The sequence below is a fragment of the Leuresthes tenuis genome, unplaced genomic scaffold, assembly GCF_036924035.1.
Source record: "Leuresthes tenuis unplaced genomic scaffold, fLeuTen1.0.hap1 SCAF_8, whole genome shotgun sequence".
NCBI classification, from domain to species: Eukaryota; Metazoa; Chordata; class Actinopteri; order Atheriniformes; family Atherinopsidae; genus Leuresthes; species Leuresthes tenuis.
In genome coordinates, this window is record NW_027325362.1 from 19185752 (window position 1) to 19199407 (window position 13656).

The window sequence follows — 13656 nt, forward strand, 5'->3', positions numbered from 1 at the left end:
TGAATAGGCTATAAAGCGTCTATTGTCCACCAAAAGAGTATTTCCACTCTTTTCAGTCATCATAATTCACCTGATACACGTAGCACTTTCCTCCAGAAATCCGAGCCACAACAGAGCAACATTGCTGTAAACACGCTATTCTTACAAAAAAGCTGATTTTTCAGTGTCGTAGTTAAATGAAACACACACCTTTAGCTTTAGTCCTGCTGTGTGCCGCAGCCGCACAGGACTTGTGGTATAACATGGGAAATTTTTTGGGACAATGTCTCTTATGTTAGTCTTCAACGGTTTGTGAATCGGGTTAACAAAACAGTGGCATTGGCTGTCAGCAATCAATCACCTGTCTTCTCTCCAGTTCAGACCAGATTCGTCATTTACCCCGTCTCAGCTTCTGCTCTTACTTCCTGCCTTATTTCTGCTTATCCTACCATTAAGCTGTGGTAAGTGCATTAATGGTAGAAGGAACTCACACACCCTCAAATTTATCAGCTTTTCAAGCAGTTCATGGTAACCTACAGCAGACCTTGCCGTGGGCTCTCTTACCACTTACTGAGCAGTTTTTACACTTAGAATTCACCGATGTATTGTAAAATATAAGCTGCACTTTCAATACTTTCATGTCGATACATGCTTAATATTTGCTTTAAGGTAAAATAAAGGAAAAGGATATTTATTCTAGCGTTTGTTTAATCGATAAAAATACATTTGGGAAATTCCTTTCTTTAACGAATTCTTTAAACCCACAGCTGTGTTTCCTCCTCTCATTGTCTATTATTAATTCATTGACTTTTTGCTGAGATCGAAATGATCAGGATATGACTATGTGATTGCCTGCAGCAAACAGATGATGCAGTTGCACAATAGGATATGTCTTTCTCTTTGTATCCATCAGATGTGGTATTTATTCAGTCTTGTGAAATTAATAGATATTTCTGCCTGTCCACGCGTGTCACAGTGATACTCAGGTTTCAGTGAAGAACACATCCTCTCATTAGTACCAATCGACCTTTTGGTTCTGTTCACCGCTGTGTCTACTCTTGAAATCAGCCTTAGAGAGCCTGAAGAATGTTGATCAGTTGCAGTCCACAGTCGTCCATCAACTCCAGCTGAATCTTTTTATCCTTAATTTTAGCTGAACAGTAATTAATCCCTCAGAGAGACATTCTTGGGCAATATGCGCCCAATCTAAGTCAATATTCACCAGGTATATTTCCTTTTTTCTCTCCCTTTGCTAAACATAAAGCGAGTGAAAGTTTATCTGTGTTATCTATCTAGCTTTTCCAAAGCTTATCTATGTTAATGAAGTATCCATGGACACATTTTAGATTAATGATGAATTCTTACATGTAATCTTGTCACATCCTCTGACAACCAATTGTAAAGCTCAAAGCGCATTTAATTCCAGTGCTGAAATATTTGCCAGTGTTGTACATGCCAGGCAGCAACCCTATACGTTGTGGGAGATATTAACTATTCAGTTTTTGTGTTTGGAGGAAATTGCTCACATTAACTTCCTCATCGGTAACACATAATGTTTTCCTCGTTTTCCCTTGACTGACAAAGTAATAACAATAATTAGATGCCTAACCATGCATTTTATTCTTTAATTCAAAATGGTTTCCCACAATAATCATCACCTTAATATAGATTAAATAAACATTTTCATTAGTATAGCCTAATAACAAGTCTCTGATTGTTAGAAATTGTTCCACATACAGACAATGTGAAATAATGGAAAAAGTTCTAGTAGGCTTGTATTTTATTTAGGCATCAATGAGGACAGAAATGCTTTAAACAGAGTCACCCATGCATGGGGTTGGTGATATTCTGAACTTTTTTTCACACTGAACTTATCTACACTGCACTTGAACTGTAGCAGATCATTTTAGATAATTCACAGTTTGTAATGTAATGAAAATGTGTGTGTGTGCTTTGAGTCTGTTGAGAGAGACAACCTCCCTCTGACACCTGGCCCATTCTAGTCCCTTGCCACTTCGAGTGCAATTAATGATCTTGCTTACAACATCAGTGCCATTTTCATGAAAAATTGCTCTAAAGCAAGTTAGTGTTATTCCCCCTAACATATTGAATTTGATTTATCTTTGGTTTAATGCTCATTGGCAATGTCAAACTTCTTCTCAGCATTATTTAGTACCTTCATAATCAAATATCTGTCATACGCTCTCAGGAGGAATGGTCTATGAGAGCATACAGAGCACATGCAATATGAAAGATATGATTTGTTTCATAGTTCAGATTTGTTCTTTTAAGGGGTTTCTTAAAATTGTCTATTTTTTTCTTATTCATTGTTATTCTGTCTGGTGAAAGATATCTATGGTTAGCATTTTGAATTGTATCCCTTACACGAGTATAGGAGTATACTTGAAACAACACTATGCAAACATTTGAGAATGTAATATCAATTTTCTCTGTCTACTGAAACTTAAATACACGAGCTGGCCTTATCGAGCCTATCTTTATGACTGCGGTAGATATTCAAGGTTGATAAGTTTTGCCATGCTGCCGGTCTCTTCATACCTATGCAGAAATTATTGCATATTTCAAAAAGTCAGAGATTTCTGTTTCAATTCATATTAAAGAAGAAGAGGTGTAAATGGGATGAAGGATAGAGATTTAATTTGACAGGGAAAGAGAAAGGATGTAAAAGTGGCATGAAGACAGAGACCATCAGTCTACTCTAACTGGGAATGTAAATCACTGCAGTGCTGAAGGGCAACATCTGTCCCTATCTCCTAATTTCTAGGGTACAGCAGTCTGAAGCCATATCACATTTTATAGATGGGATACACAATCAATAGATTCCACTTGTTTTGTTTATTTGCATCATCAATAACCGTACACATTCGTTGGTCTTCCAGCACGTAAACACAGGACATGAACACCAGTTTGCCCATCCACTGCCATCAGCAAACAAGTCTGTGGATGTTAAGCCTATACCAGAAAGAATATTAAGTACCACAGTAAATCAAAGAAACTGCCTCATTAAAATGTGCAAATAAACCCAAAAAAACCTCATTCACAAACCTACATCAGTGCAACATAGTAGCATATACAGTATGCCTTTGGAAATAATGATACTGTTTGATCACATTTGGGAGGGAGTGCTCCATATTTCAGAGTGCAAAGGGTTTTTAAGAAAGAGAAGTAAAAATCCATAACATACAAAGCAGCTTCTAACACTGAATCAATCATTGATCCGTTTTGATGTAAACAAAACCAAGGGGCTGTGACTATTCTTACAACCCCAATTCCAAGAAAGTTGGAATGCAGAATTCAATAATATATCTCATCATCCAGGATTTTATTCACAATAAAACATATAAAACATATCAAATGTTTTATATGCCATATGTCAAAAGTCAAACATCTGACTATGTAATGAGAAAAAATGTACTTGTCTTGAATTTGATGGCTGCAACACATCTCAGACAGGCAACAAAACAGGTGCAACTAAAGGCTGGAAAAGTAATTGTTACTAAAAACAGCTGGGGAAACATGTTGAAATGAAAAGTCAATTTGCAGCAGGTCAGTAATATGATTGGGTATAAAAAGGGCACCTTACAAAGGTACAGGCTTCAGAAACAAAGAGAGGCAAATGCTAAGTAATCCTCAAAAACATATGTCTTCAAATTGAGGAGCAGTTTCAGGAAAACCTTTCATCTTCATGTCCTCAGGCAGCACTGCATTATAAACAGGCAAGATTCTGGCATGGAAATCACTGCATGGGCTCAGGAACACTTCCAGAAATCCCTGTCTGTGAACACAGTTCAACGTGCTATCCATGAAGGCAGGTTAAAGCTCTATCATGCAAAAAATAAGCCATATAGGAGCATGATCTAGAAATGCTGATGTCCTCTCTGGTCCAACGTTCATTTCAGATTAACTAAGGGAAAGTATAAAACTGTTCAATTTTGCTTTGAAACATGGATGCTGCTTCCCCCAGACTAAAGAGGAGAGGAACTCTCCTGCATCTCTAATGGGGTGGGGGTACATTGGTAATTGTGGACCTGGCAGCTTGCACATCTGGAAAAATGTATTTTTCAGTGCTGAAAGGTGTACACAGGTTTTAAAGCGACATATACGTTCCCATCCAGACAACATATTTTCAGGGAAGGTCTTATATATTTCAGCAAGACAATGTTTAAACCAACCGCTGGGATAAGCTCCAGCCCCCCGCAACCTGACCGACGGATTAAGCGAGTATAGAAAATGGAAGGATGGATGGAATGCTAAACCGGATTCTGTATCAATTATAACAGCCTGGCTTTACTGCAGAAGAGTCCAGGTACTGGGCTGATTTTTCTGCAGTTCAGCTCTTTCACCAACTGAAAACTATGACAAAGAAGACGCACGGCTGTTGAATAGCAAGAATCCTATATCAGTCAAGAAAGGGACAACATTCATCACCCATATGTCCAATAACTGGTACCACCAGCTTGTAGATGTTTATTGACTGTTATTAAAAGAAGAGTTGCCTATACCCTGTCCCAACTTTTTTGAGACATGTTGTTGCCTTCAAACTCAAGGTCAACCAGTATTCTTCATGAAATAGAAAAGTGTGTCACTTTCAGCATTGGATATGTTTACTATGTTCTATTATGAATTAAATATTGGTTTATAAGATTTGCAAAGCAGTGCATACTGTACATTTTACACAGTGTCCAAACTTTTGGAATTGGGGTTGTAGTACAAAATAAAAAAAAAGATATGTTTGCTCATGTCATTAGTACTACAGTGGAGACATATATAGAAAGATGATCAAATACATCTTTCACTCAGCACTTAACATGTAGTGGTGAATGATGATAACTGCAAGTCCTGATTTCACTGTAAACAACAAGATATTGTTTTGAATGAGACCTGACTGAAACTAATAAGAGAAGTGTAGGTGTAGAGCAGAGTTTAATGACTCATCATATTTAGTGCTACCATATCTAAGACTCTTCAAGCCCCTCTATTAGTGTCTTGTTAATGTCCTAAATGCAAAAGAACCGAAGAATTGCAGGTTCAGTTGAAACCACTCAAATACAAACAACTACAAACTACAGTAGGGTAGTGTTTTTCAATGCAATCATGACTTGAAATGTTATGTTAGTTTTGACTATCATACAGTCTTTTTAGTTTCTATGATGATGTTGACAGTCCAGAATGACTCATGACATGAAATGATCACCATCGATTATAGAATGTGATCTATTGCTGCTAATTATGTGCACTCTGTGCAAGCATAGAAATGATAAACATATGGTAGCATATTAATTATAAGATTATAAGATTTCTTTACTGTCAGCATTGGACACCACTGTGGCAATATATACATTTCAGAATTTACACATGTCCATATTTACATGCACATCTGGTGCAAGACATTTTTTCATCTTTTAGGACCTGGCCCTACTTAAGTGGACCATTCCCCAAAAGAAAAAAAACAACATAAGACCCAGGTCTGAGATCGAGTTGTGATAAAAAATAAATAACAGCAAGTGACACTATGCTCAAAGTGATACATTTCTGTCTTCAGTAAGTACACAGAAATTCTGTCAATTATTTTCATGGGTATTGTCAAGCATAGAAGATAAGTTCAGGAATCTGCCCCCCCTGCACCCCAGTGCCATTAGTGCTGTCTGAGGAGCACTGGAACTGAAATGTCACTTTGCCACACTGTACCTCTGTCATTCCTTCCTGTCCAAAGTAGCTCAACTCATTCCCATCGAGAACCACACTGGCAGTGTAGAACGTGTCAGGCTCAATTTGGACCGGATACTCAAACCACACTGGGAAGGTATTGCTGGATCCATCAGAGAAGTATTTGCTGAGGTTTTGCCCAAGTAGTACGCCTTGACGTTTCAACTCTATTTTGGCACTGTACTCAGCTGAGCCACAGCTAGATCCATACAAGCCAAACCCAGCGATGAAAACTCTCTTATCCACAGCAAACTGGATACTGTCACAGCGGCCCCGATAGCGCCACTGATTGCTTCGGTAGGCACAGGACTGGAATCTGTGGCAGCGCTGCGGTGTCAGGCCCTTCCTAGGCTGACTGACAAACTGCAGCTCTGGCTTTTTGGCTGCTGTGTACCACAGGAAGATGTCATTGGTCTCATTAAGTGTCAACACACCAGACTGGGCTGCTCCATTTGCAAAATCATCCAGAGCCATTGTAGGAATACGTATCAGGTACATGGCCTTTCCCAAAACCTTGCGCTTGTTGTCAGTCGAGGAGGTGAGCTCCTGTCTCTGGCACTCTGCCTCAGCCCAGTTAAGTGCAGCCTCAAACACAACTATCTCTTTAGCATTGAGTGTCTCTCGCTGTAGGATGCTCTCCAGGGTCTGGGCATCAATGTCGCAGAAGCCCTCAGAACATAACGCCAGCTCAGCCTGGGTATCAATCACCTCCCAGCAGCGCTGTGTCAGCTCTGGCTCCTCGAATAGGCAGCTCTGGGAGAGTAACACGCAGGCATTTTTAGCACTTAGGCTTGTCTCCAGGAAGTTGACGCAGGCTCGTGCCAGGTGAGGGACAATGTACTTCTTGGCAGCATAAAGCGTGGCCAACACAGTGTCAGCAGTCAGGTCAATTTCATCACAGTAAATGTACCTGTGAACGTAAACATGTTAGATTCTCAGCTTTATCACACCACAAAACTGACAAGCAACATGATATGCTATGAGTATGTTTGTTAGGGTAATGATGATCATTTAAAAAAAAACCAACAACAAAGTTTACATGATAAAGATAAAAACAAAATAACTGTGGCTTTTAGCTGAAATTGACTGACATTACATTATTATAGCATTAGCATCACTGCATCTGTTAAACTGAAAGAGTCGTTTCAGTAATATTACTGTAGAAATTGATCAAATTGACAAACAAAATTGTATTCCTTATTGAGCACCCCCCCCCCACTCTATTATAACTTGCCTCCACGGATGAAGAAAACAAATCTTTGGAATGAAAGGGATGGAAAAATGACGAGGGCAGTGTAAAATCCAAAACTGAGGGATTCAGCTACAAAAGCTTGTATCAAAGTAAAGAAGATGGATACCGATTATCTCTGAGATACAGAGATAGAATTTTTAAGTGTTATTTCTCCACAGTTTTGTTTAAGATGTGCCAGGAACGGATACAAACTTTTTTTCCCCAAAGATCAGAGTGAAATATCAGGTCTGTGCTGAAGCTGACAAAATAGCAGACAAAAAAAAAAAAAAACAGAATAAGAGGGCCTGTGTGCAGCTTGTTGAATAATTTCATGCAGAAGAGAATCCTTACTTAAGCATTGCCAAAAATGCTGCTGGTTCCACATCTGGTATATTGATTTCATCCTTGTTCTCAGCAAGTTCACCATAAAACATGGCATGGAAAACCGAGCTGCCCACAGCCAATACATACTGTTGAAAGAAGAAGGAAAAACACAGTGACAGAGGGAAATGAGAAAATGAAAACAGAGATTTCTCACTGGAATCTACGTAACATAGAAATGTGGAAAAAAGACAGGGAATTCTATTTATGTCTATTCATTTTTTAAAATAATTTTTTAAGAGTTTTTGTAGAAATACCATTTTCTTGGTGATCGATGGGAAAATAGTTATTTGCAATCACTGTAATCAATACCACAACTAACGAGCTATCTGCTTATCTCTGCTGGGATTTTGGACTTCTCCCTCTCAATTTCTGGAAGGGTTTCTGGTGTGCACACTGACTGAGTCAGCCCCATTTTTTGTTCTGTTAACCATTCTCTCAGCACTCGGTTTCAAATATTTGTTTTGTTGGAAAGTGTAGTACTGCCCTTGGTAAAGTTCTTTGTAGACTGTAGACCATCTGCAAGCTCTTTTTTTTAGTTTGTTTCATAGAACAGTCTTTGAGTTTCACCACAGAAACCATCAGGAAAAGGGCAGGCCCTTCCTAAACAAAAGAGAGCTTTAACCCAGCTTTAACCCAGCTAAACCAAGTAGAAGCTAGTGAAACCACACATATACTGTATGTATATATATATATATGTATATATATATGTATATATATATGAAATGTAATAAGAAGAATTTACAAATGTTTTTATAAATGTGTGAATGATGAACTCATTGTCACAAGGTAAGAAAAAAAGAAAGAAAGAAAGTAAAAGGAAAGACTGATTAAAGGTGAACGTTCAACTTTCTTTAAACCAGAAAGTTTCTTCTGGCTTGAAATTATATATTTTTGTCTCATGAAAAATGGTCATCCATTGTGCTAGAATAAGTGAGAATAAGTGAAAATAATTTCAATATTCCATATAACCCTCTCTTTACTAAGCAACATTAAAATATTTATTTACAATCAGAAATCAAACTTTTGTGTTTAAAAAGTTATCATTTCTTAGAAATTCTCAGCAAGCCTCCACTGGGATTTTGGACCACTTCCCTTTTGTTTCAACCTCAAGGCCTTTGTGACCGTTCAAAGCAGCTGGATTCTCTTCAGATTCACAAAGTGACATTCCAGCTATTTATCTATTTATTTATTATTATCCAAAAGTTTAGACCAATCCATGTTCTTAGTGGTAACCATGTGTGGTGACAATTACCCATAGCGATTAATTTACACATTAATGATATATATATATACATATACCCGAATACAAAGTCGCAAATCAAGATGCTGCATTGGATATTAATCACATTGGGCTTAACTGTATGTTTGTATTAAGTTGTTATAAATTCTATTATTTTACATGTGGCTTTCCTGATTTACATGAAAATACAAATCTTTGTCAATATTAAACAATGCTTGAGTTGTCTAGAAATCTTACCTGCTGAGTTTCTCAGCAGTCATTAGCTACTTATAATTTCCCCAGAGGACAGGGAGGCAGATTTCTAGTTCAGTTTACTGAAATTCCTGATTTATCAGGTTTATGATTAAACCTTAGGAATAATTTTCAGTCTAAACATTATGCAGCTTATAATAAGCACCGCATACAAGGCCACAAATTCTGTTTATCTAGTCAGATTTTTAGTCTGTGTATGCACATGGTACAAAGATGTGTTGGTGGATTTGTGGGTGGTAAAGATTATCATAAATACATTTATCTAATTTGCAGGAGAGACTTGAAAATAAAGCTTGAAAATATTTTCATCAATGTTGTCAAGGTGCTTCCTTTTATCGAAGTGTGAAAATAGATCAGAGACATTTGTTCTTCTGCAGTATGTGGATTTGAAAACCAAACATAATTCTCAAATATCTACATAAATGTACTGTTTTTATCTGCTTAAATCAGTCTTGGAAATAATGGCAAACTATAAACCAAATGACTATAACAAAGATTGCAGATTTGAACACATTTAAATCCCATCGGCATTATGTTTCAGCCTAAAGTGCAGTCAAGTCATCTTCAGTTTTCTATAACTGCTTTCTCTAAATGCACAAAGTGCACTGCAGCAAGCATTCATATTTAATTCATTCAGGTCCCATGAAAATAACAAAAAGAAAACTAAATGACCCACACAGTGCTGATTTCAGCTTTTGGGCAAGAAATAGACAGCAGGGGCTAACCTCATGGCAATAAAATCACTTGCCAGATTTAAGTTAATGTTATAATAGTGTTTGAATAGAATGAAAAAAAATACAGTGTATTTAGATGAACATGTGATCTACACAAATCTAGTTCTTGAAAATTTATGTCAACATCTTGAAAGAGCAAAGAGGTCAGTGGGTGGACTAAAGAAAGAAGTCAGGAAGAAGACCTGCAGGTTACAGCAGGTATAAACAGGATGGATATGGATGCCATGATATTAATCAATATTATCTATAGCAGAATATCCTTATTCTTAAGAAAATATTTAAATGCCAATCTTTGAATGAATACAAAAGAGTTTTTTCTGGGTGTGTGACTGCATCTTGCTCTTGTCTTTTCATAAGAACTGTGTGCTGTCGGGTGTGAGGGATTAAAAGTTGGTTAATTGCACAGCAGTTTCTGAAAAGCAAAGAGACAAAGGCGATCCATTCTGTGTGAGATGACTGCTGAGGAGGATATCCCTTCCTCTTTTGAACACTCTCCTTCACCCTCATTTACATAAATAATTGAGGACTGTCTCGAAATGACACATGGTGCGGAAGTGAGAGCGGAGCACAAAGGACTTCAGTTCCATCACCGCTGGCATTGAGGAAGATTATTTCTTATGTTTGTATGATATGAGCAACAAAAGGGCAGACTGCTTGATTGAATGTTTGTTCATTTCCTTCTTGTTTTCGTGATTTTACAGGTTGATAAATTCTTACTCTGTGTCCAGGCAGCTGCTGGGTCCTTCCAGGCTGACCCACAATGAAGTGAACATCTGCCATTAGTTCATTGTTGAACATAACTGAATTTCTGAAGGGAAAGAGAGGGGAAAACATGAGATCAATATTAGCAGGGTCAGAGCATGTAAAAAGGAGTTTTTCATACAAATGGTAATACTGAAATCTTTATTAGTTTTGAATGTATATTAACAGGTTTTGCTCTATTTTTTTCTGTAAGTCCAAGGGTGAGATTTTTGTGAGATTTCCCAATTGTCCAATTGCCCCAACTGCTGTTAAAGTCCACACAAAACACATACTTCATTGTCCTTAAATCACAAATGTTATTTCCTCTTTCTAGATTAGGTTGGGAAAAAGACAATGAACTCAATAGAAGATCCCCACTGTGAAAGAATGGGACCAACATTAAAGCTGTGTTCATGTATTATTGAGTAGTGGAACATGTCACAGAGGTGGGTAAACAGCCCCATGATGTTCTGGAGAGACAACAAAGCCAGGTCAGAAAGCACACATTTTGCTCTGGACAGCTGGGTCTTTTACTGACAGGCCATTGTAAATATTTAGCTTTTGGTACAGATCAGCCTCTGCCTGTTGTGCATATCAAACACACTTACTGCTTGTCCGCTCAGAGCAGCAAATGTGTTTGATATCGCATGTCAGAGCAGCAAAGTCTGTAGGAGCAGGAGAGGGTGAAAACAGAGGTTCCCCCAACAGATTGAGGGCAGGGCAGAGAACACCATACCCACACTCAAACCCACATACACACAAACACGCAAACACTCACTCATTCCTCAGTATAGAAGGGTAATCAATTAACAAAGTGTTTTGCAATACTTTTTAGGATTAAATAGAGGCTCTGCTCAGAAAACCTGCAACTGAAATTGAACTATTTTGTACTTAAGAAATTTAGGAAATTTCTAAATTGAATTTCATAAAAATCAAATGTCTGTCAATTTAACACTTATGAAGACTGTTTGGGTCATCAGAAATCATTTTCAAGCAAGCTGCTTCCTGGTTTGACCTACCTTTCTCTTATAGTCGAGTAGAGTCCCTGCCAGTTACAGTTCTGTATGGTATTGTTGTTGTTGAGGTTCTGCTGCTGGTACTGTTGGACCGTGGTGGTGGATGCTGGCTTTTTGGTTGGAAAAATGTCCGCTGCCATCTTCTTCTTCTTCTTGCTCCTCAGAGTGATTATCTCATAACAGACCGGGGGCAGCTTGGAGCTGCCGCTGGCGTTCCCTTTCTTAGAGCTTTTACTTGACTTGCTTTTCACTGACTCAGGGAGCATTAAGAAGAAAGTCAAACATTTCATGTTCCTTCCCTTGGCATCGACCATGAGTGTGTTCAACTGCTGAGCAGTGGTAGTCCATGCAGAGAAGACATTCACCACGATATGGCGTAGGACCAAGGGGGGGAAGAGGACAGCAGAGACTTGAACTGTGATAAGAAGTGCAGAAGTCAAGAGATCCTGCAAGAGGTTTGTATAACCTTTAAGGGACTACCAGGATATATATATCTAGTTGGTGTTGTCACTCCTCTGAAGAAGCAGCTTCAGACTGGTGATCTAAAGGAACCATTCCTGTGTGAAGTTTGATCATCTGACGGAGAGGCTCTAGGGGTTCCCATCCCTGCTCATCCAAAGTGATAAGATCAGCTCCTCAAATCATTTCTTTTCTCCTCTGCTCCCTTGCCTCTCTCACTCTCTGGCTTGCTGAGGTCTGTCCTGACAGCTCCAGATTTAGTATAGCTGCAGTGGTCCTTAGGCAGTGGCGGTTACCCAGTTCCTTTCATTTTGCACTCTTACTTCCTCTGTGCTTTTCTTCTCCTCTCTGCCTCTCTTCATTTGTGAGTCTACCTTGTTCTCTTTAACACACGCTCTTTACACCCTTCCTCTCCTCTGTGAAGCAGAGTCATCTGCAGGATGCTGTAGCTGTGGATGCTGTGTTGCTCTGCTCAGCCACTCTGTCTTGCTGACTACAGAGGTTGAATGAGAGAAAGCAGAAGAGATGGAGAGCCCCCCGCCTCCCTGCCCCCTCTCAGCACAGTTTAAAGCTCTCTCCGGAGCTCAGCCAATGGCAGCAGACAGCATTCATGATTGGCTAATACATCCAAGTGCAGCACATACTTGAATATGTAATAGGCCACGTCTCAATTAAAGTGACAGCCATGCTCCATAAGAATGATATATTCATCCACGGCTTTGCTTTCTGTCTCCCTTATCTGAAGTCACAGCATTCAATTTATACCTAAGTAAATACAAGCTCTTCAAAAGGGTAGTGTAAATTTACACGGTCTCTCTAAGAGCAGATATTGTTTAATTAATAAATCATGTGATTATTTTATGTATTTTTAAATTAATATTTCATGCATTTAAGAAAAAAGTGAATTTACAGCCTTTTATTCACTTGACTAGTTTGATTGGACCTGTAAACACTTTCTATGATTCTACAGTGACAGAACATTTAGACTGAAATCTATATAGGGTTCATAGTAAAAATAAACCTCATACACAAGCTCGTACCATGCTTGGATATAGACATGAAATATATTACAATTTGCTCATATTCCTGTATCTCTGAGTAGCTTTGCCTGATATGACCATTTTGACAATTTCTCTATTGAAAAACACAAAAGATCTCCAAACATGTGCTGACACTTTTTGCTGTCACTGCCTCAGGAGAGTACATGGAGCTATGAATGTAATGCACTCTTTACACAATGTATTATGCATATGGTTTATGTGCTCTTCTTGTCTGGTTGGGAATGTGTACAGCAGGTATTCTATTTTAAGTCCATGGTCGGTTTAACTATTTGGTGGGAGTATAATAAGATGTTGTCTAATGTTGCAATATGTCTATGTAACAGTTCAGTATTGTATCTGTTTGTGTTGTGATTTTTTAGTGTTACTCCTGTTGTTCTGCAAGTTGCATTGTTAGTAGTATAAACATCACTGTTATTGCTATCAAATAGAGTCTATCTGTGTATATAACATTATAAATCTATTAAAGTAAAAATAAAACAGACAAAAAGAGCATGTTAAGGTAAATAAATTTAATGGAGAAAGTCTTCCTTGAACCACTGTCACAATATTGATTTTTCCATAAACCCTAATTAACTGTCTCAGTGTTTGCTGCACCGAGGAGCATTAGTCCACTAAGCCCCCTGATACAGTGTACACTGTAGAACAGAAAAATTTGCTATGGCAACATGGAGCCAACATTACAGGGCACCATACTCTGAAATTGCAGGCCACTAGAGATGTTACCCTGGTAACCACATCCACAAGCAAGCCCAGAACAAAAATGTATTATGCAGACATAAAAACAATGATGATGGTACAGGAAAAGAATATTTCATTTCACGGTGTTACCTCT

At 38.3% G+C, this 13656-nt stretch overlaps 1 protein-coding gene across 1 annotated transcript; it reads right to left on the reverse strand.

Annotated features, from left to right (window-relative positions):
- Positions 1-2816: 2816 nt before the first annotated feature.
- btbd3b (BTB (POZ) domain containing 3b) lies at positions 2817-12258 on the reverse strand. The gene is made up of 4 exons (XM_072391256.1): positions 11308-12258; positions 10265-10355; positions 7289-7407; positions 2817-6616 (listed from the first exon to the last, which is right to left on the reverse strand). The coding sequence occupies exons 1-4, from the start codon at positions 11616-11618 to the stop codon at positions 5584-5586; spliced, it is 1554 nt and encodes a 517-aa protein (XP_072247357.1). The 5' UTR covers positions 11619-12258; the 3' UTR covers positions 2817-5583.
- Positions 12259-13656: the final 1398 nt, after the last annotated feature.